The 22629-nt window shown below is 42.5% G+C and overlaps 1 protein-coding gene across 8 annotated transcripts in view; it reads right to left on the bottom strand.

Moving 5' to 3' along the window:
- Positions 1–19944, bottom strand: part of ep300b (E1A binding protein p300 b) — a 39645-nt gene extending 19701 nt beyond the window's left edge. For 4 of the 8 annotated variants that reach the window (XM_061701612.1, XM_061701617.1, XM_061701618.1 and 1 more), the window contains exons 1-16: positions 18060–19944; positions 15464–16059; positions 14605–14784; positions 12825–13125; positions 12203–12316; positions 11818–12060; positions 10797–10896; positions 10558–10683; positions 10253–10370; positions 9965–10148; positions 8254–8331; positions 6320–6405; positions 2939–3091; positions 2355–2846; positions 1998–2246; positions 1685–1865 (exon numbers count right to left, since the gene is read on the bottom strand). In XM_061701612.1, coding sequence (XP_061557596.1) covers positions 1685–1865; positions 1998–2246; positions 2355–2846; positions 2939–3091; positions 6320–6405; positions 8254–8331; positions 9965–10148; positions 10253–10370; positions 10558–10683; positions 10797–10896; positions 11818–12060; positions 12203–12316; positions 12825–13125; positions 14605–14784; positions 15464–16059; positions 18060–18153 — 3295 coding nt within the window. In that variant the 5' untranslated portion in view covers positions 18154–19944. The remainder of the gene's footprint in view (positions 1–1684; positions 1866–1997; positions 2247–2354; positions 2847–2938; positions 3092–6319; positions 6406–8253; positions 8332–9964; positions 10149–10252; positions 10371–10557; positions 10684–10796; positions 10897–11817; positions 12061–12202; positions 12317–12824; positions 13126–14604; positions 14785–15463; positions 16060–18059) is intronic. The other 4 variants (XM_061701616.1, XM_061701620.1, XM_061701614.1 and 1 more) reach the window with 3 other exon arrangements.
- Between the last annotated feature and the right edge of the window lie 2685 nt (positions 19945–22629).

Raw genomic sequence — 22629 nt, 5'->3', positions numbered from 1 at the left:
AACATACAATTGCAAGGAGTTTAGGGATTTCATCATCTACAGCCCATAATATCATCAAAAGGTTCAGAGAATCTGGAGAAATCACTGCTTGCAAGCGGGAAGGCCGAAAACCAACATTGAATGCCCGTGACCTTCGATCCCTCAGGCGGCACTGCATCAAAAACCAACATCAATGTGTAAAGGATATCACCAAATGGGCTCAGGAACACTTCAGAAAACCAATGTCAGTAAATACAGTTCGGCGCTACATCCGTAAGTGCAACTTGAAACTCTACTATGCAAAGCAAAAGCCATTTGTCAACAACACCCAGAAACGTCGCCAGCTTCTCTGGGTCCAAGCTCATCTAAGATGAACTGATGCAAAGTGGAAAAGTGTTCTGTGGTCCGACGAGTCCACATTTCAAATTGTTTTTGGAAATGGTGGACGTCGTGTCCTCTGGGCCAAAGAGGAAAAGAACCATTCAGACAGTTATGGATGCAAAGTTCAAAAGCCAAAATCTGTGATGGTATGGGGCTGTGTTAGTGCCAATGTCTCCCATTGAAAATGTGTGGCGCATTATAAAGCGTAAAATACGACAACGGAGACCCCGGACTGTTGAACAGCTGAAGCTGTACATCAAGCAAGAATAGAAAGGAATTCCACCTATAAAGCTTCAACAATTAGTGTCCTCAGTTGCCAAAGGTTTCTTGAATGTTGTTAAAAGAAAAGGTGATGTAACACAGTGGTAATCATGACCATGTCCCAGCTGTTTTGGATCGTGTTGCAGCCATAAAATTCTATGTTAATGATTGTTTGCTAAAAACAATAGTTTATCAGTTTGAACATTAAATATATTGTCTTTGTAGTGTATTCAGTTAAATTTAGGTTATATTATCTTAAGTGGGCGGCATATTCTCTTAAGTGGGCGGCACGGTGGGTGACTGGTTAGAGCGTCAGCCTCACAGTTCTGATGACCCAGGTTCAATCCCTGGCCCCGCCTGTGTGGAGTTTGAATGTTCTCCCCGTGCCTGCGTGGGTTTTCTCCGGGCACTCCGGTTTCCTCCCACATCCCAAAAACATGCATGAATTGGAGACTCAAAATTTCCTGTAGGTGTGAATGTGAGTGCGGATGGTTGTTTGTTTGTATGTGCCCTGCGATTGGCTGGCAACCAGTTCAGGGTATACCCCGCCTCCTGCCCTATGACAGCTGGGATAGGCTCCAGCACACCCGCGACCCTAGTGAGGAGAGGCGGCTCAGAAAATGGATGGATGGATATTCTCCTAAGTGTCTGTAATTAAGCTTATAGCATTAAATATATGTATTGGGCTCTAGCACTCCCTTATCACACACAAATCAATTCATTCATCTTGTGATTTCATATCACACACAAAGTTGAAGCGCACGCTCTGTGACATGACATCACTGACGTTTGAGGGTGGTCACCTTCCTCAGAGCCACACACAGACCAAAATCTAGAAAAATGTCACAACTCACCATGTTTTCTAGTTTTGCTGCTTTGGGTTTGACATCGCGTAATGCAATTGTTGGTTATTTCACAGACCCACAGGATTCCCAAGACCCAAGAGTGGCTACATCCACATAACAATGCATCTAAGAATCCAATATTTCTCCCACAACAGTGACCTCATGTTATGTAATTAATGGTTGCTGTCATCATAGTTAAAAATAAGTACTGCACTTACTTTTCTTCTTGCTCTGAGTGCTGGCTGGGGAAGCTACAGAAGCCTCATCTTGCTCTTTGGGCTCTTTTTTAACCTCTGGCTTTTTATCATCCCCAGTTTCCACTGACGAAGACACAGAGGATGAAGATGTGTCCATGGCCTCTGCTTTACACCCTTCTTCTGATAATTTTTCTTTTTTTATCTGGTGTAAAGAAATTATTTATTCTTCTCTGTTGGAAACTGATGAAAAATGCATGCCACCACATTTGACTAAAAAGAAACCGACTAGGAACATCTGTGATGGTTAAGGCTTTTGTGGCTTACAAACACTTACATCAAACTTCTCCTCCGCTTTAATGTCAGGCTCAACTTTGCCCGTCTTTCCCAGACACTTGCCCTCTCCTTGAGTTTCATCTCCTTCGTCCTCTTCTTCCTCCTGTTTTTTCACTTCCATTTTGATATCCTCTTGGATGGTAGCAGGACCGTCCTGTGGTCCAAGCTGTGAGCTTGGCTCAGTACTGCTGCTGACTGAGGCTGGTGAAGACACCTGAACATCTGCTGTTACAGGTGGCTTTGGAGACAGCTGCGAAAGGAACGAGGGAACACATCAGATGATAAAACTGGTCTTTTTTTTTCCAAAAGTGTGTGTGTTTGTATGGGGGTGGGTGTTTAAGTAGAGAAAAATACTTACTGGTGTCGGGGGCAGCTGCAGTGGCACATGTGCATTCTGGATAGGCACCAAAGAAGCCTGACCTGCCTGGGGTCCTGACATAGTCACACCCCCAAGGGTCTGCTGTGGAAGCTGAATAGCCTTCTCAGAGCTCCCCACGTGCCCTGATGGTTGCTGCGGCAGAGATGCTTGCTGTTGATGCTGAGGAGGCAGCTGGGGTGTACCCGGGGTCTGTGGCTGCGGCGTCTGAGAACGAGGTATGGTGGGAGCTGTCTGATGAGGTTGAGGTGTTAAGCTGCGTGCTGGTGAGGGAGAGTTTGTTCGGATGGGTGGGCAGTGAGGAAATGTGTTGGGCTGGTTTGACGTGGAGGATGGAGGCAAGTTGGGCAGAGGCCCTTTACCACAGACAGTCCCCACAGAGCCGCCAGAGGCTGCAGAGCCCGGGGCAGGGGTAGCAGACTGGGCTGAAGGGCTGCCGGCAGGGAGCGAAGGCGGAGTTGACATCTGGTTCTGCTGCAGAAGACACAAAGATTAAGCGGAAGATCGCAAGAAGAAAGCCACACTGCGTCTTCATGCTCTCATGATCTCTGGCCCTAAATCTTTACCAGCGGCACTGCAGCCTGAGATCCTGGCTGGTTCACGCCAACAGGACCTGAACCAAGACCAGGACTTGACCCAGGAAACTGGCTTGGTGGGAGGTACTGGTTCTGTAACTGCGTGGCATTTGGCTGACCCATCCTTCCTGATCCCATACCCATCTGTAAAGGAGGCGATAAAAGTGTTGGTTAAACATAAAATTCCATCTCATTTATTCAAAGCCTTTTTTTCCTTATCACACCTTTTTTGATGAGATTTTAACTCCAAATATATAAAACAGCACAGACTGCTGCAAGACAAAACTGCATCTTCTTCTATATCAGGGTTGGCACTAGGTCATAAAACCTCTCAGCCAATGCGGCTAAACCGCAGAGGAATCTCCGAACCCCACTTGTGTATACTTAGCCACAGCATCACGTGTGTTTATGTGGCTAAACCTTTAGCCACACTTAGCCAGTCCTTGTCACTGGGAAGCCAATAAGCTTGTAACAATGTGGGGAAATCAGAACTACCTTGTCTTAAATCAGGACTAGGGCTGAACGATTTGGGAAAATACTTACGAGGTTGTCATTTTTACTACTGAATTGTAAAAAGAAAAACCTTCCATCAAATTAACTAGGCTTTACACGATCAGGATTTTTGGGACCCATCACCGATCGGCGAGTTTAAAAAAAACGATCACAAGATGGAGGAATGTGTCTCTTTAAATGACCTGTTCATTTTCTGTATATACTTGTGTACTTAATTGCTCAAAAAATTATGTTTACAATAAATAATGTATCTTTGTTCCTCTATTTATGCCAGTGAGGCGTAGTGACAGACAGAACAAATGAATGGTCTTCTATTAGATGGCAGGAAGTAAATACAGTAATTAATGTATCCACTTTTTGTGACATTTTTGTTTGTTGGTGTGCCGTGAGATTTCTCAATTGTAAAATATGTTCCTTGGCTCCATAAAGGTTGGAAATCACTGCTATAGTCAGATCGTGTATTCTAATCAGTCAGATCAAACCAACATTACATGACAGAAATAATGGGTGCTAACCTACTTTAATTAAATTACTTAATTATTATTAAATTACTTCACCGAAGTAGTTTCACACCAAAACTTTAGAGCATGATTCGACAGAACGGCGGCATGCTTTCGTCCAACCGTACGTGGTACCACTAGCTTGCTAGGCTACATAACATTTTATTGCCTGCTTGCGAGCCGTATCGTATTAAAAGTATGTGAACATACCTGAAGCAAGCCTTAAACGAATGTCCTCTCTTGTCCTGAGCACCGGTGACCACAAACACATTTTTCCGCATTTTGTCCTTATAATACAAAGTCGGCGCGCTCCACTCTTGTTGTCGTCGCCTCGGTAACGAGTGTATCCGGTCGCATTTGAGTTGACAAGATAAAGCCCAATGATTGTAAAAAACGGGATGCTGTGGTATCGGAATACAAGATTTTATTGCAGTCGTCTGACAGTGCAATCGTGAAAGAGCAAATTTGTCTTGTAGTTTGACATTGGCATTACGTGTTGTCTGTCTCAGACGTGTTGCCTGTTCCACACCGCCGACATGTTGTTTTCCATCCATCCATCCATCCATCCATCCATTTTCTGAGCCGCTTCTCCTCACTAGGGTCGCGGGCGTGCTGGAGCCTAGCCCAGCTGTCATCGGGCAGAAGGCAGGGTGCACCCTGAACTGGTTGCCAGCCAATCGCAGGGCACATACAAACAAACAACCATTCGCACTCACAGTCACACCTACGGGCAATTTAGAGTCTCCAATCAATGCATGTTTTTGGGATGTGGGAGGAAACCGGCGTGCCCGGAGAAAGCCCACGCAAGCAAGGGGAGAACATGCAAACTCCACACAGGGGTCCTCAGAACTGTGAGGCTGACGCTCTAACCAGTCGACCACCGTGCCGCCACATGTTGTTTTATTAATTTTTTTTTTAAATACCTATTGGCCGTCAGATATTTCCAATACTACTTCAAAAGACACGAGACAAGGCTAAAAATAAACTAGCTTTTTGATTCAAATATACTGTGCACGCGGCGATGCAGAGTAAATGTCTTTTGCAGAGCCAATCAATGACATCATTGATCGGATCGGCGAATTATAACATTAAAGCCGATCAGCATAAAAAGCTAAATATCGGCCGATAACGATCAGCCCGATAAAATCGGTGTAAAGTCTAAAATTAACTTCATGCCTTGTCAAAATGTAATACTGTACAATGATGCTCTTGCCAGTAGCAGTAACACTGGTGTCAGCAGAGTATAGTGAAAGAAAAAAAAACATCATCACCAAGATGTTATTATAAAAGCGGTTGAAATGGTAAACTACATTAAATGTTGATTAATGTTCTTATTAATTACAGTAAAGGTGTTGTGATTATTCACTGGTTATTTAATAATCCTCAAGAAGGATTTTAAGGACTTTATTTAATTCAGGAAATAGGAGAGTTCTCAATTTCAAATTATTTACTTGAAGATATGAATATTCTAAATCTTTAGTGGAAAATATTTAAGAAATCGAAATCTGGTACAATCTGCAAGCAGGATAACGTGGTCTAAATTTCATAACTCCCCTTTTGTCAAAATTGAACTAAAGTACAATACTTCAGTTAATATTGATGTCGGGGGTGGGTGCAGCATGATAACCAAATTGGGATTAGCGGCTTGTGCATTGATGAAGAAGGCAGCTAGGTAGCTCTGAGAACTAATGTGAACTGCAGGACACATTGGCCATCGACACTTCAAATGTATGTTGTGGTAATATGCTTCAATTAGGTGCCAACTGCCATCGGGTCTTCCTTGACGTGCCGTTCCCTGCACCTGGGAAACCCTTTGAGCCTGCCTGCTTAAGGAGCAGCGGCTGGACGGCGGCTCTCCCGAGTACGCACTTGGTGATGAATGTAAGCGTTTTACGAAGTGGGGGGAAAAGAAATTAACCACTAACACCGTTAACAAACTTGACACACAGCAAAATGAGAGCACTCAACTTCTCAGGAGGGGCTTTTGATGCGGGTGATTTTGATTTGCCAGCGTAGCGAACGTGGGTAATATTTGCTTCACCATATCCTGTTTCAATTGGCCACTGGTGAGGTGGCAAATGGGCAGCGTGAATATACACATACACAGTGTATGTGTGTGTGTCTATATATATATATATATGTATATATATATATATATATATATATATATATGTGTATATATATATATATATGAGTATTTATTATTTTACATCCATAACTTTGGTTCTTAGTTTTTCTGATCCATTTCAGAAACCTCATCTACATAGATTTCCGCAAAGTGTGTCGTTTTTTCCATGTATTCTTACATTATACAATAAAATAGATCAGAGATGGTGATTTTAGATGCAGTGATACCAACCTGGTTCATTGGAGCACTGAGTGGAAGCGGAGGTGTCGACCTTTGACCCATTGACTGCATCCCCATCTGGCCAAACTGGTTAATTCCTAGATGGAAACGAGGAAATTAGTGAAAGGGGCAAAAAATCCAAGGCAACATTTTACAGTCACATTTAGAATGTGGGACGAAAGGACAAAACAACATTGATCAAAAATACTGATGCAGACCTGGGTGCAGTGAATAGAGACAATACAAAGAACAAAGGGTGATAGCATTGCCAGGAGGTACAAACTGAGGTCACATTAACATATATTGAAAAGCATAATAAGTACGCCTGTCACGATAATGTTTTAAGACGATATATTTTGCCAAAAACTATCACAGTAAATGAGAATGTTTTTTAATACCTCTGAAATCAAATTAAACTATCATTTATTTTATTTATTTGCTTTTAAATCAGTATTGCTGTAATTATTATTACAATATATAGAATTTCCTTTCTTGTTTCTCTATTAAATTGTTTTTCTTTACTCTGTGATATGGATCCCACTGGGTCTGAAATAGAGAGCTGCAAGTCTAGCCTGGTTCATGGACCGCTTTATTCTGATTATAATCGGTTTAGAAGCCAAAACTGTAATAAAAAGATGGATATAAACACCTCAATCTGAATAAAAAGGCTGAATCCGAACGCAATTTCATTTGGTTTCACAGGAGCGGAATATTCCATTTGCCAAACTGATTAGAAGTAAATTTTTGCTATGTGAACCGTCATTCGGAATAGAGCCATGAAAAGCTCTATCTGCGCATGCTTCATCTTGACATAAATCCGCGGTGACGTCATCGTTTACACACAACGTAAATATGCTGGCTCCTGACACACCTTGTATGTGATGATCTTGTTTTTAACTACCTATAAGTTGTTTTTATGAAGCCTTTTTTTTTTTTAAATAAATGTATAAAAACAATCCCAAATACTGTGCTGAATAGACGACGGGCCTCCATCTTAATAAATGACGTGACGTTCATGACAAAGTGCACGTGTCACACGGCTGTTCCAACTTAATCTAGTGTGCATGTGGACACCCGGTCAGAATAGACCACATTACATGTAAACAGTTGACCAGAGATCTTTAATCGACATGACTTCAATTGGAATGACAAAAAAGTCTCCATGTAAACCCGGCTACTGTGTAGTTGGTCCGCTGAAAATGAGACCGTCACCTGCTAATCAAATATACGTTGACGTTCGCTGTAGTCAACTACTGGCTGAATAAAGTGTGCCACTGAGGTTATGCTTAATAAACAGTTAATGTTCCTGTGTTTGTGTTAATTGGTGACTAACACACACACAACAACTCGGAGCGAAGCGATGTTTTAAACATCATTGTGGTGGAGCGAGCTGTTTAGCTCCTTAACTCGTGGGCTACCGAACACAACAAACAGTTCAATTTCCCTTAAGTGTCTCTGTTGTGTGAAGCTACACGCTGCACATGGAGCAAGGCTGTGGAGTATTGGACCAAGCCAACACCGGCAAGAGTGTACCGGTCCGCAGGCGTTCCATGAGCCCACTAGTGGCTAATGACACAGTCCTCCAACTCTGTTGGCTCAATGTGTGATCCACACACCGGAGCACCACAACAATGACAATTAATCGAGTCTGGAAAAACTATCATGTCCGTTTTATTTATCGAAACGATAAGTTGATATAGTAATTATCGTAACAGGCCTAATAGTAAGTAAGAGTAAATTCACAGATTTTATTGTGGTGTTTGATACTAAGACAGTGAAGAAACCCTTTTTGCCTCTATCTCTGGCACACATAGCACATAAAAGTTGGCACGTTAGAATCCATAAATTCAACATTATCTTTTGATAATCTAATCATAAATGTCGATACGTTCCCCTGATGCTCTATGTGCCTTTGAAATGCTTCCACAGAAGTTGAAGAGACTCACCTGCTGGGTTCTGCATCCTGTTTGCCATCTGATTTGGTCCTCCAGGTCGTATCATGGACGGATCAGCATGAGGACCATCTGACAGGGCGAAAATATGTTACAAAAACTCTACATTTTATCTTCAGTATCACACAACACCAGGAGCAACACAAGACTAAATGAAGGGCATGTCTTCCTCCACACTTCCACCAGTAACAACTAGACTTTACAACGATTTTATCGGCCTGATCGGTATCGGCCGATAATTAGCATTTTATGCTGATCGGCTTTAATGTCATAATTCACCGATCTGATCGGCTCCGCTTTAATTTTAGCCTTGTCACGTTTCTTTTGACGTAGTACTGTAAATATCTGACGGCCAATGAAGTTATTAAAAATAAAACGTGTGGGACAGACAACACGTAATGTCTGGATCACACTACAAGACAAATGTGCTCTTTCGCAATTGCACTATATCAGACTACTGCAATAAAATCTTGTATTTCGATACCACCGCATTCCGTTTTTTACGATCATTGGGCTTTATCGTGTCAACTCAAATACGAGCGGATACACTCGTTACCGTGGCGACGACAACAAGAGTGGATCACGCCGACTTTATTATAACGACAAAATGTGGAAAAATGTGTGTCAGGACAGGAGAGGACGTTCGTTTAAGGCTTGTTTGAGATAAGCTCCCGTACGTTTAATACTATACGGCTCGCAAGCAGGCAACAAAACGTTATGTGGCCTAGCAAGCTACTGCTACCACTGACGGTTGTACGTAAACATGCCGCTGTTCTGTCGAATCATGCTCTAAAGTTTTGGTGTGGGTGAAGTAATTCAATTACAATAAAGTAATTTAATTACAGTATGTCATGTTGTAATGTGGCGGCACGGTGGCCGACTGGTTAGAGTGTCCGCCTCACAGTTCTGAGGACCCGGGTTCAACCCCCGGCCCCGCCTGTGTGGAGTTTGCATGTTCTCCCCCGTGCCTGCGTAGGTTTTCTCCGGGCACTCCGGTTTCCTCCCACATCCCAAAAACATGCATTAATTGGAGACTCTAAATTGCCCGTAGGTGTGACTGTGAGTGCGACTGGTTGTTTGTTTGTATGTGCCCTGCGATGGGCTGGCAACCAGTTCAGGGTGTACCCCGCCTCCTGCCCGATGACAGCTGGGATAGGCTCCAGCACGCCCGCGACCCTAGTGAGGAGAAGTGGCTCAGAAAATGGATGGATGGATGTTGTAATGTTGGTTTGACCTGACTGATTAGAATACACCATCTGACTAGAGCAGTGATTTCCAACCTTTATGGAGATAATGTCACAAAAAGTGGATACTTTAATTTCTGTATTTACTTCCTGCCATTAATTTGAAGACCATTAATTTGTTCTGTCTGTCACTATGCCTCACTGGCAGAACTAGAGGAACAAAGATACATTATTTATTGTACATATAATGTTTTGAGCAATTAAGTACACAAGTATATACAGCAAATGAACAGGTCATTTAAATAGACACATTCCTCCATCTTGTGATTGGATCAGTGATCGGTTATCGTTTTTTTTTTTTTAAACTCGCTGATCGTCCCCTAAAATCCTGATAAAGGCTAGTAACAACATATTTTTCAATTACCTGATTTACTTGGAGATTTCAGGATTATGATTTGGATTATTACAGATACTGGTACACAGAGAACCATTTGAGAAGTAAAAATTGTGTGTGTATTTACTTGGAGGTGGCCCTGGGGCCATGGGGGGCTGACCCAGGCTGAGAGGCCCCTGTGGGAAGCCTGAGGTGGCCAAGCCAGGTTGACCTGGCATCATTCCCTGCTTTTGGAGACGTGTCCTCCTCTTCTCCTCAAGCTCCTTTTGGATCTTGTAGATCTTCTCTGCCAGGAGGTGGTAGTACTCCGCCTTGAGAAGAGTAGCAGACAGACGGAAGGATGCATAAATAATGATTGACAACAACTTTTTTCATGCACTTATTGGATACAAAGGTAAGTGTTGGTGTTGCTTACCCTACTGTTGGCTGACTCATACATGTCCCCCTCTACTTTTCGAGCATATGCCACCAGATTTTCCATCCGCCGGTCCTTCAGAGCAGCTGGATCAGGAGTGGGAAAGATGGCCTGCACCCTGCTCACAAACATACACAAAAGTAAATTCTGACTTGTTCTACAGTTTAAAAGTGAAATTGATTAAATATATTTAAAATGTCCTCAAATTTGTTTTGGCTGATATAAGTGACACCAAACTGCTCAGATTGGAGTATTACAATCTTTTTAGGGTGAGGGAGAGATGTTTCAATAAGCAGCAGACTCACAGTTTATGCACAAGGTGGTTGCGCAGGTCTTGCGTGATGTCTTCATGCCAAGACTTCCTCATAGCTGCTGAAGGAGGAGCTGCAGTAGGCATTGATCCCAGGTTCCCCACACCATCGCTCATCAAACTGTGGTGAAGGCCAGAGGCGAGTGGAGGGGCGACAACATTCAGAATGTTGAGCATATGCAGTCTGGTTTAAGAATAGGTAAACAGGGTGACACTAATATCAGGCAGTCCTACCTCTGAGCATTTAAAGTATTTTGCAACATGGCATCTGGAAGCAGGGACGCCTGATGGTTAGGGGGCTGCACGCCACCATTCACTCCTATTGAATTTCCTCCTGGGTAGAGATATTTACAGAATATCATCCATCCATTTTCCGTATATGCCTTTTAAATTAGTTAAGCCCTGAGGGACTCAATCAGTACTATACAGCAGTACCTAGTTTTTTTTGTTGTTTTTTTTAGATAAACTGTCCCTTTGCCAATTTTTTACTTTGACTTGCAAGCAAAAGTTTGCGATACAAGCACTAGATGGTGGCTGCAAACTTCACAACAAGCAGCAGTTTGGCAGACAGTGAACAATGCTCCCCACCCCCCACAAAAGAGGCTGTGTGCTTGTTTGAAGCTCTTTGTTACTCCCAGTTCAAGTTTACTGTAAAACTAAATTTAAAAAGATTTACGTTGGGTATTTAACCAAACCACATAAGTTTTCCTAACAAACGTCTGCTAGCTTAATGCTTAACACAATATGAAAAACACCATAGACGGGCTTACGAAACTAGCATTAATGTAGCCTTAGTTATAAAGTTTTAAGAAACAGCTATTACAACTCAAACGGTGCAGGCCGCAACATATTTAGACAGACAATATAACAATTTTCAGTCATATTGTATATTATTTATGCTCTTCGAAAAACAACAAATATTACTGACACTGAGCTTATAGTTGGTACCATCTTCATGTATTTATTATGTTTGCATTATACTGACTGTTTGTCCTGTTCAATTAACGGTTGAAAGCACATCAACGACTGTAGCTCTCCTTGTCCAAATCCCAGGGCACTACCTTAATTGCTCTACACATTTTTTTCATTTTACTTGAGCAGCGGCGTACCCGAAGCTCGCTAGAAACTTGCTAGTAACTAATTTTGGCTTGCTACATAAAGCAGAAACATCGACCAAGCAACGTCTCGTAATTCAAAAGACAAGTCAAGGTAACACTGTATGTGAAAAATGCTCACAGAAGACAGACAAACTAACCCATGACATTCAGACTCCGCATCCCAGGTTGCCCCTGCATCCCCTGGTTTGGCATGTTGGCCTGGGGTGGCTGTTGCTGCATCTGGTTGCCCTGGTAGGTCAGACCAAGAGCAGCGTAGGCCCTCTCTATGGAGCTGGGGTCAATCTGATTTGGCGGATTCAGGTTTGGAGTATTAGACTGTCCACCTGGTCCTCCTGAACCTATAGAATTCACCAAACCCAGCCCTGCACTGCTGACCAGAGCTGTGGTGATGGGACGACAGATAAAGAGGACAAGATTGATGAGAAAAGAATTTTGGTTGACCTAGTGGCCCCCCAAGTCTGTCTTGTATTTTAAAAACAGACATACACATCCATCCATGCTCACACCATGAGGAAAACTCACATTGCTGATTCCTTTTGTCTCCAGCGTTTTTCAAAGGCAGGCATACAGGACAGTCATGTCGCGTGCAGTTCTTCCAGTGAGAGATGATTTGTCTTGATGAGGCACAATGCGCCACTGGGACAAAAAAAGACAATAACGGAGACATGTTTCAAGAAAAGAATGAAATTCAAGGAAAATTATAACTGGGTGATGATTCAGGGGAAAAAAATGAAAATGCTAAATGTATTGATAAACTGATATGCAATATAAGATAAGAGATTGTTCAACTTTCAAGACACTCAAACAATTACAACCAGTAAGTAAAACTGGGGACTCAGTGATGATATCAGTTTAACAACACAAAACTAGCAATTGGCTGTAATCAGGAGGTCCTTTGTCCCAACATCAATTAGACTGTTGAATGCCTCAATTGGGTGCAGTGGCTCATGATTGGGGCACATTTATTTACATCTAACATTTCAACTCAAGGATTGATTACTGGCTGGCTGTCTTATGGTGTATTCAGTATTATGTGTATATGCATATGTATTTATTTGGGTCCATTGACTGTGAGCTGCCTGAATTTCCCCAACGGGACTAATAAAGTATTTATCTAGCCATCTATCCACCTATCTAAACTCACCCTGGCAAGACTTGCCAGCCTGGCAATGAGTCATGTGGTTCAGTACGTTCTTCATGGTGCGACAATGAGGCAGGTTGCACTGTCTCACTTCCCCGTTAGCCTGCTCCCTTCGCTGGCACTTATGTGCGTGGAGCAAAAGGACCAGCTGCTGTTGAATAAGCTTACGCTTCTCCGGGTCTGCTGTAGGGGGCGTTGTGCAGGGACCTGCCCCTACAGCACCGAGTCCAACCTGAGCCGCTCCCACTGCTGCTCCACCGACTGATACACCGCCAATGCCTGGAGGCTGCTGCTGCTGAGGCGTCTTGAGACAAGAGAACATGGAGTTTTAGATTATTGAAATTTTTTAGAAGGGGAGATTACAAGTGCCTGATATTTCACACTAGTGGTTTGGCAGAGCATAGCAGTGAGGAAGAGGTGGAAGCTACCGGTCCAGTGCCTCTGATGCTGTCTTCTCATTGGAGTAGAAGTTTACCCTGATAACTCGAGAAGCTTGCATGGAGCGACATTAAATAAGAAGTACAAGGCCTCTGCCCAAAAGCGAGCCTCATCACACTAAATGCATTTACTTCATCTCAAGAAAAAAAACCTCCAGCACACAGTTCCCACTTGATTCTACAGGAAGGTGACATGCATTTAATCTGAAGCGGGAGGTCTTTTGGCAGGGTTCACCAACCAGTTTGAAACAGAGAAACCTCTTAGCTACTGATTAATTCGAAGGGACTACCAGTTTGATATATACTTCTGAACTAACAAATGTGCTCAAACTACCTTTAATTATACATTATTATTCATAATAACTGATATTCATCGATATAAAGACACTGATCATGTTCATGATTTCTCACAAAAATTATAAGCTCTGATTTAACAAGGTTGGACTCCAGATAAATATTAATATGCAACACTTTATTTCTATAAATTTGTGCATGTGTTTACATTTTCAAATGCTCACTTCTACAACATTCCCAGGAATGTCCCATCACTTCTGGGCTATTTTTATAATAGGCCCTTGATCTAGTCATGTGGTCCTCGGGCGCACCGTAGTGGCCGCAGGCCCCATGTTGTTGACCCCTGTTCAACGGTGTAAAATAAATAATTTTAAAAAACCTCTGTCCCCATTCAACCACATTACAGTGGCTTATAGTTATACTCTATGTCGGGCTAAAATGCTTTAAATTGTGTAAAGGGACAGTGTAACATGAATGTACATATGAATCCCCTTATACAGCCTTACTGTCAAACATTCTTAAAACAGCATATCTTCGAAGAATGGTTGACTTCCAAAATTTCTCAAGGGATCAATAAAGTATCTAGCCACAAACCTGGTGGACGAAGACCAGTACTCACACACACTATCCACCCTCACACCACCTGCATATAATCATTCACCAGATCCTGACAGTGTAATTAAATTCAACCTTGCTTCATGATGCACTTTTCAGCTCAAATCAAACGGTCTAAGAGTTTGAGTAGTGTGCATCCTTTCCCCAGTTGACTCTGAGTGAGAGGTGGGGTAACACTCACTGATCAATAGTCAATGTCAAAGTTGACACATAAAGGCAGACAACCATTAATATTCACAAATATGGACAATTTAAAGTATCCACTTCATCAAACAGAAAAAGCCACACTAGCACCGGTAGAATAGGTAAACTCCACACAGAAAGACCGCAGTCCAGAATGAAACGCAGGACCTGCCATTAGGTCGTAGTTCTGACTTCTGGAACCACGGTGCTTTACTGTAGTGAATAAAATATCTGTTAAGAAAAAAAAGTCTCACCATTCCAGGAATGGTTTGCCCCGCTGGCACTTTCTTGTCCATGTTAAACTGGCTGGGCAAATTGTTGGCCATTCCGGCCTTATTCTGGAGTTGTGGGCTCAGCCCTGCTCCAGGCAGCCCCTGGCCAGCAGACTGACCATAGGGACCACCATAGGGGCCCATATTGGCAATCATATTCATCTGTCGGAGGTGAAGAGAAAACAAAGATATTAGAAGGATGAGAAAAGCGGGGACTGGTATGGAGCCAAAGCACAATGTGAAGTATGACATTGTTGGGACAACTTAATTCTCATTTTTAACGGGAGACATCCTATTACCTGTACAATTAGGACATTTGGGAGAACGAGAGTTTCTTCAGCATTTAGACCATCAGATCAAACACATTATTTAGGTTGCTGCAAAAAATCCCGTCTTTTGACAAAGATGCAAACAGTTAACATCCTTCTCACAACTTTCATTTTCAGATATGTGTTGCATTGTATGGGAGATTAACAAGCATGGAGGTTAACCAGCGGATAGCAATACATCAGAGAGTCGAACAAAACCACATCGCTGGTGTACCACAGACTCACAACAATGACAGGTCTACTTTGACAAACATCTTAAATGTGGAACTACATTTTTCTTAGGAACCCTTCATGATTTATCGACCAAAAGGTATTGTAGCCCCCTGATCTAAATTGCTTTTGGCATCAAAATATAAAAAATTTCCTGCTGAACTACAGGTCTAAAGAGTAAAAGCTGTCCATTTTGATATTTATTCAGTGCTTTCTTTTGCAGCAATCCCTTACTTGACATATAAAAAGGTAGTCATTTGAGTAAACAGCATTCATGATTCAGCAACTGAGAGTGTGTTTACCTTGTTCAGTGCTCCTGGTTGCTGTGGTCGTATACCTGGCTGACCACCGGAACCCATTTGCTGACCACCCTGCTGCTGCTGTAGGGTTTCAGCTAAAAGATTACTGTTGTTACCCATGCCTGCACTGCCCGGATAACCCATTCTTGACGAGCCGTTCAACACATGACCCGCCATCATGCCTTGCTGTTGCTGTCCATTGCTGCCCCTCTGGCCACCCATCATTGCAGTTACCCGATTCAGTGATGCAACCCCTCCAACCATCCCAACCTGCTGCATGAGTCCGGGTTGCTGCTGCTGGCCCTGGGGGGGTATGCCTTGAGGTGCACCAGGGGAGATGTTGACACCTCCCAATATGCCCATGGAACCCCCTAGTCCAGTAGTGTTGGAAGCAGGGCCAACCTGCTGTGAGGGCGCCCCAGTACGCAAAAGTTCAGACAACTGTTTATGTTTTGCAGCAGCATCCTGGCCTCCCATACCAATCCCTCCGAGACTGGTATGGAGTTGGTTGATGTCGCCTCCATTGGTCAGCCCCAGGTCTGAGGAGCTGATGAGCTCGTCTGGGAGGTCGTGCTCAAGGTCAAAGAGTGAACCAAAATCTAGAAGCAACAAAGTCACAATTTACCAGCCAGTAAAATAAAGACAGTGATTAAACAGATGTAGCCACCCTGTCAGTTTCAAAGCTTACAGAGATTTCCCATGTCTCACGGAGCTGACTCGCAAATGAAAACAGCTTATTTTCAGTCATTTTATTTTTAATATCTGGACTGTAACTGTCTCTTAGCATTCAGTGATTTCTGAGCATCAGTTTATTGGCACATTTTATGTCATTAATGATGGCTCATGAAACAACTGAATATGTGAGAGGCCACAGGCAAAAAATTTTTTAAATGCATGCATTGGCTCTACTGTTACACAAAATAAGAGCATGGAATAAAGCCATAGAAATATGAGCATGTTTCAAAGTAAAGACCCAGGGGCAAGATCCAGCTCGCCACATCATTTTATTTGGACTAAAATGTGTACCAAAATTGCAAATTGTCTTCACTTTTGATTACTGCATGCAGCGTTATGACAAGATTTATTTTTCAACCAAACCCCTTTCCTCATGTAAATTGAACAAGTTAAATTATTTTCCTTGACTTCTGATTTCAAAACTAGCCATCCATTATGTTGTGTATGTAATACTATGACAAGGCTACTATACATTTCACACCCCTGACTCAAGAAAATAAATATATAATATACATTCACAAACCCTTCATTGGTGTAATTTTTCCTTTTGTTGAATCTGTATCAAGTGTTGATATTTTAAAGCATAGATTTAAAGAGATGTGATTTACAGGGAGACAAGTGGAAAGTTTGGTGCAAAACGTAGTTTATTTCAAAGAATAAGTTGTAGGAATTTATCTGATTCTTACCGACTGAATTTGTGAAATACTTGTGTTCTCCTATTATTGTCCACGCCTTTTTAAAATGATACTTCTGTTGTGGTAACAGGAAGCGCCAAAACAGGAATAAAGTTTACAACCTCTATGACCAAACGGTGGAATTGTTTTATTATAAAATGTCTCAATGCACAATTAAATTGAGAGGACTCCAAGTGGTTTAGAAAAGTGGAGATCGATTATTTGTGAAGCAGCGGAGCATTGTCACTGCGCTGGCAGACAATGGAGGGAGAAGCAGAAGGGCATTGTCGGTAAAACAAAAGTGAAAACCACTTGGGCTTAAGACCTAAAAGGGGCCATTTTTTAAGTGCTCGATGATTTCTGTACAACGCGGTGCCGTCTTAAAAAAACTGTCTATGTTTTCTGTTGGTTCTGTTGGATTTCGACGCTTCGCACAACTTCAATCAAGTATCGAACAATGGTTAGCTGCTTTACGACAATTGTTCACTGGTAATCCCGAGTCTATCTTATCAGCTAAAATGTTGAGTGCATTGAATGTATGATCACAAATCTCCCCCGCAAGTACAAACAGCGCTGATTGTTGCAACGGGAAAGCGTCGTTGTGGTGATCGATACGGTTGAGCAAATCAACGCTGATGTGTTTAGCTAGCCGGCTAACGAGTGCAGATGAGCCGGTGGCTGCAGTAGTTTTTTTTTTTTTTTTTTTTTTTTTAAGATCGTCAGCTCGCCCATTCTTCTAGCGTCACTTTCTCTCAAAAGCTATATTTTATAAACTGGGTTTTTTTTCGTCCTCGTTTTTTAAAGAGAATCTGATATTTAGCGTACGTGCGGTCAGGTCCGTCCATTTTGTTCACTTTGCAGCAGAACGCGAACTTTGACGGCGAGTAGAGTGACTCGACTCTCCCATTGTTTGGAGGTGGATCTTATAGTCGCTAGCTTGGTTAGCGCGTCGATGCTAACGCTTCAAAACATCACTCGGAGAAAGTTGATCGTGCCGTCAGCTCAACTTCGGGTTTGCTCTCTAACAACACGCGTTTACCCCAAAACGACGAAGAAACACACTGGACAAGTTGTTAACGTTATTTTTGTGTCGTGCAACTCTGCAGTGATTGCACGAGTAACTAATACACGCACACTCCCAAGTTATTATGTCGCCTCGTAAACAAAATGGATCCGAAATATATACATACCGTTTCCATCACTTGCAGACACGGAGAGCGCTGGAGAGGACAGCTTTGGCCTCTTGGCTGAAGAAGGGCCGGACTCCAAGACATTATCGGCCATATTTTTGACAAATTCAAAAAGGGAGAAAAAAAAGTTTTAGATCCACAGAGGGTAAACGTGTTTCCCTTATTTTTGCCTTCTAATCCGAATTGCTTCTGATCGCCCCCCCACCGCTTGGGGGACGGGAGGGGAGAGGACGGCTACGTCGAAGTGTTCCACCGCTCTCCGTCTCGGTTTTATTCCTGTATGCAGAGATCAGCCCCCCTCCCCTGGCGGAGAGTTTGTTTCTTCGCAGATTTGAACAGAAGGAGGTGGGAAGGTGGAGTCGCCGTGCGGCCCGCTGACAACCTCATGTAGCCTCCTCGGCTACGACACAACAATTGTCCCAGGATCCGTCCTCCGTCGCTTGCTCAGTCTTATCCGCCATAGTCGGCGGAGAAATCCGGTAGGTCAGGTCTGAAACGCTCCGGTAAGAAGTCCAACGGGAATCCCGATAAACGGGCGATGCTTTTTCTCGTGCAACGCTGGGAGAATCCTCAGTTGCGTTGCCAATTTCCCCTCCGCTGGACATACATCGCTGCCGATTTCTAAATCCCAAAAGGCAATCAACTGGTGCGTTGCGAAAGGGTTTAAGTGCTGCTTTGATGGAAGGGGAATTGGACAATGCTGCACAAGGACGTTTAAGAATAGGGTCTGTCCAGAGAAAACTAAACTGGTCATACGTGAGATTGATCCGTGCACTTGGGTGTTAGGATCATGCAAGGCACTGGGTCCACAAGAACGGGCTCATATTGCACATCTGCTGGTTGCAAGCCGTCGGCGCGATTGTGCCTATTGCAGCATGCAGGCGAGGCAACGAGACCAGAGAAACTTGGCAAAAATCACAAACGGTGCAAGGGATTCTGAAGCAGACTTTATTCGTGGCTAGCACAGTTCTGGAGGGCAACCGAGGTGCTAATTGCCAATCAGCGGCCAGTCAGATAGATCCAATTAGCCTTGTTTGATTTTACAGACGATCACTTATCTTGTGCTCCGGATGAGCATCTCCCTTCACTTAACTCTCGTTCAAACGCTTGAAAGCAAGACCGGAGAAACCAATATTCCCACTCATTGGTCTTGATGGTGTCTTTGCCTGTCCGCAAGAAGAGGAAAATAGATTTTTTTTAAAAAGACCTGAAGCAGGAGCAGAGCCGCGGAGATAATGTGACAAACATTGACGGTGGCTCGCTGAGGAAATTATGGCTATTTGTGAAGCAAAAAGGTTCACATTGGCACAACAATAATGACACCCCCCCTCACAATACTTGGGGCTGAAAAAAAAAAAAACCCTCGTTGACTCTTTTGTGATGGAGAATGCCCCCCCTTCGCGTTGATCCTGACAATTTCTCCTATCTATAAACCTGTCTTCCTTTCCACCTCTCCCTTCTGCCCAGTAGCACTTTATTTATATAATTGTCTATGTGGGCTCTTTCCTTCTTCCGCGACGCACGCATTATTATCTTTCATGTTTATCTTGCACCTTTTTTTCCCGTACGTTCTGATATGTAGCCCTCTTCCGCGTCGCCGCTCCGCGAAACACCCCCTTCCTTGGATTTTTTTCGGAGTATTTCCTTCTCATATATACATGTATATATATCTATGTATATCACCGACTCCCGCTTCCTCGCCACAGCCGCCTTCTGTTTTCCGGTGACGTCGTCTTCGCTCTTTGTAGCACGGACGGGATTTGACCAGGTTGTTCGCCAGCCGGCGGTTCTCAGAGCGGCTGTCGCTGGTCGCCGGAGTCACTCCTTCCCTCGGTTATCTCCTCCGCTCGGACGGCCAGTCCGCACAAACAAAATGGCGGCTTGTTGTTTCTACTCCTCTGATGCGGGGGGAGGGATGGAGGTACGGCAACATTAGGCGTGAAGGGGAGGATGGTGGGAGGAAGTCTTCGGATTTGGTCGGGATTCTCCGGAAACGCTCGGTCGACGCTCGCCGGACGGTGACACTTGGAAGTTTTCGACAAGTAGCAATAAATGGAACCATGTAATACAACTACACGCCTATCTTGAAGTGACAGCCTTTCCCCGATGAGAAGATTATTTTCTTAAAAAAACAAAACAGAAAACATTTTGGTAGTCTATCCCTAAAGTAAAAGTACATGCACAAAAGCCACACCCGTGGTTGTCAAACGTTATTACGCAGAGTACCACCTAAAGGAAAATGTGGCCCTCCAAGTACCACCATAATGACTAATATTACAGTTGAAATTATGTTCTTCAAAAATGAGGCAATTTTTTTTTTTATTGCTAAAAGTTGTATTTAATATTGTTAGCCACTGTAACATTAGCTAAGTTGGAACATTAACACTGTGCTAATATAGAGGAAAATAAAACAAACTGTACATAATGATTCAATTAAATCTATTGCACATTTAAAAAAACACGCACACACTCTGAGCTGTGCTAACATTTTGGGCCACCATATTAGATTCATTTGAGCAATGTTATAATGACCATGTACTGTACAGTTATCCACCGCATATTCATAGTTCTGCATTCACAAATTCCTCTATTTGTGGAAAACCTTGCCTATTCGTGATTTTCTGTGATGAGGTAAAGTCAGAAAATATCCATCCATCCATCCATCCATCCATTTTCCATACCACTTGTCCTCACTAGGGTTGCGGGCGTGCTGGTGCCTATCTCAGCCAACTAGGCGAGAGGCGGGGTACACCCACGGTTGCCAGCCAATTGCAAGGCACATATAGACAAATAATCATTCACACTCACTTTCACACCTATGGGTAATTTAGAGTCTTCAGTTAACCTACCTTGCATGTTTTCGGAATGTGGGAGGAAATCGGAGTACCAGGAGAAAACCCTTGCAGGCATGGGGAGAACATGCAAATTCCACACAGGCGAGGCCGGATTTGAACCCTGGTTCTCAGAACTGTTAGGAAGATGTGCTAATCAGTCGTCCACCGTGCCGCTATCAGAAAATATATATTTTTAAAATTTTCATGGCAAAAAAATCTAGTATATATATATATATATATATATATATGTATACACACACAGTATGTATATTTATTTTATTGTAGGCAGAGGTGGGTAGTAACGTGCTACATTTACTCCGTTACATGTATTCAAGTAAGATTTTGGAAAAATTGTACTCGTCAGAGTAGTTTTTATGAAGGAAACTTTTTGCTTTTGTTCAAGTATTTATGTTAAGAAGAAATGATACTTTTACTAAATTACAATCTACATGCCGCTCGCTACTTTCATTTATCAATAATTGCATGTGCGATCTAATTTTAGATTTTCGTTTTCGACTTCCGCATCGGGCGCCGTTGCTCCAATCCACCATGATTACCACAGTGATGTTTGACTCAAGTTCACCAATCAAACGACACAGGAACATCACATATCCACACACAGTCTTCTATTGGGCTTCGCGAGCCAATCAAAGTGAGTCGTGACAGCTGCGTGCGACTCTTGTTTACATTTCAGACTACGAAAAACAACAGCTTTAACATGCAACATAGTTTTGTCTCTGCTCAAACGTGGATATTTCAGCCCACTTCTAACTTGAGAAAACACCTTGGCATAAGTTGCAGATGTTTTTGCTGTTGTTTTGGCTGTGCATATGGCAACATTATTCCTATTTTAGGGTCACACGTAACTGTAAATCATGCATCTAACAGCTCTCTCTCTCTCTCTTTTTCTCTCTCTCTCACACACACACAGACTTTATCAATAAGTCTGGTTAGCAAATAGCTTCTTCATTCAGTCATTTTAATGTTTAAATGTTTCTGTAAATCCCCTATGCATGTGTTGGTGTTTTTTCCACTTAAAATGGAAATGTTGGCAGGTGTGTGTGGACTCACATTGAACATCCTTGTGCAGCCAGATTTGTTTTTATCTATTTTATTTATATTTTATTTAACCAGGTAAAAGATCAGTTAAAAGAGAACACCTCTTTTGCAAGAGGGCAGCAAGTTAAACGTCACATCCAAGTCAATCACAGTTTATTTTAGTTGTTTATTTTCACCTCCCCTCTCAAAAAGATACAAAAAGAAATCAGTTTAGTTGTTCAAATTCTAGGTCACTTTAATGGTGGAAAAACTTTTAAAATGATTTATCTTTTTCATAATTCTTTTACAACACAAAAACCTGGTATTTTAACTGGGGTGTGTATACTTTTTATATCCACTGCAGCCTTGTTCCTGTTTTTGTAATATTTGCCTGGTAGGCATATTGTGCTGTGTAACAAGTGGAAACATTGCATAAGACCCATTCTTGGAGCTGAATTTGCCTTAATTCGGTCTTTTACAAATTTCATGTTTTAGATTAAGTGATATTGTTCAGCAATATCTGAATTTCCACATTTTTATTTTATTTTTAAAATTTTATTTGAGATTCATCCTCTAATTTAAAAAAACAAATCAGAAGTTACTCACTAATTACTCAGTACTTTCACCGACTACTTTCTTACTCAAGTAATTATTTGGAGGACTACTTCTTACTTTTACTTGAGTCATTATTCTAAAGT

The sequence above is a fragment of the Phycodurus eques genome, chromosome 16, assembly GCF_024500275.1.
Source record: "Phycodurus eques isolate BA_2022a chromosome 16, UOR_Pequ_1.1, whole genome shotgun sequence".
Lineage (NCBI taxonomy): Eukaryota > Metazoa > Chordata > Actinopteri > Syngnathiformes > Syngnathidae > Phycodurus > Phycodurus eques.
Note: the sequence above shows the minus strand (reverse complement) of the source record. Positions and strands in the feature narration are given on the sequence as shown.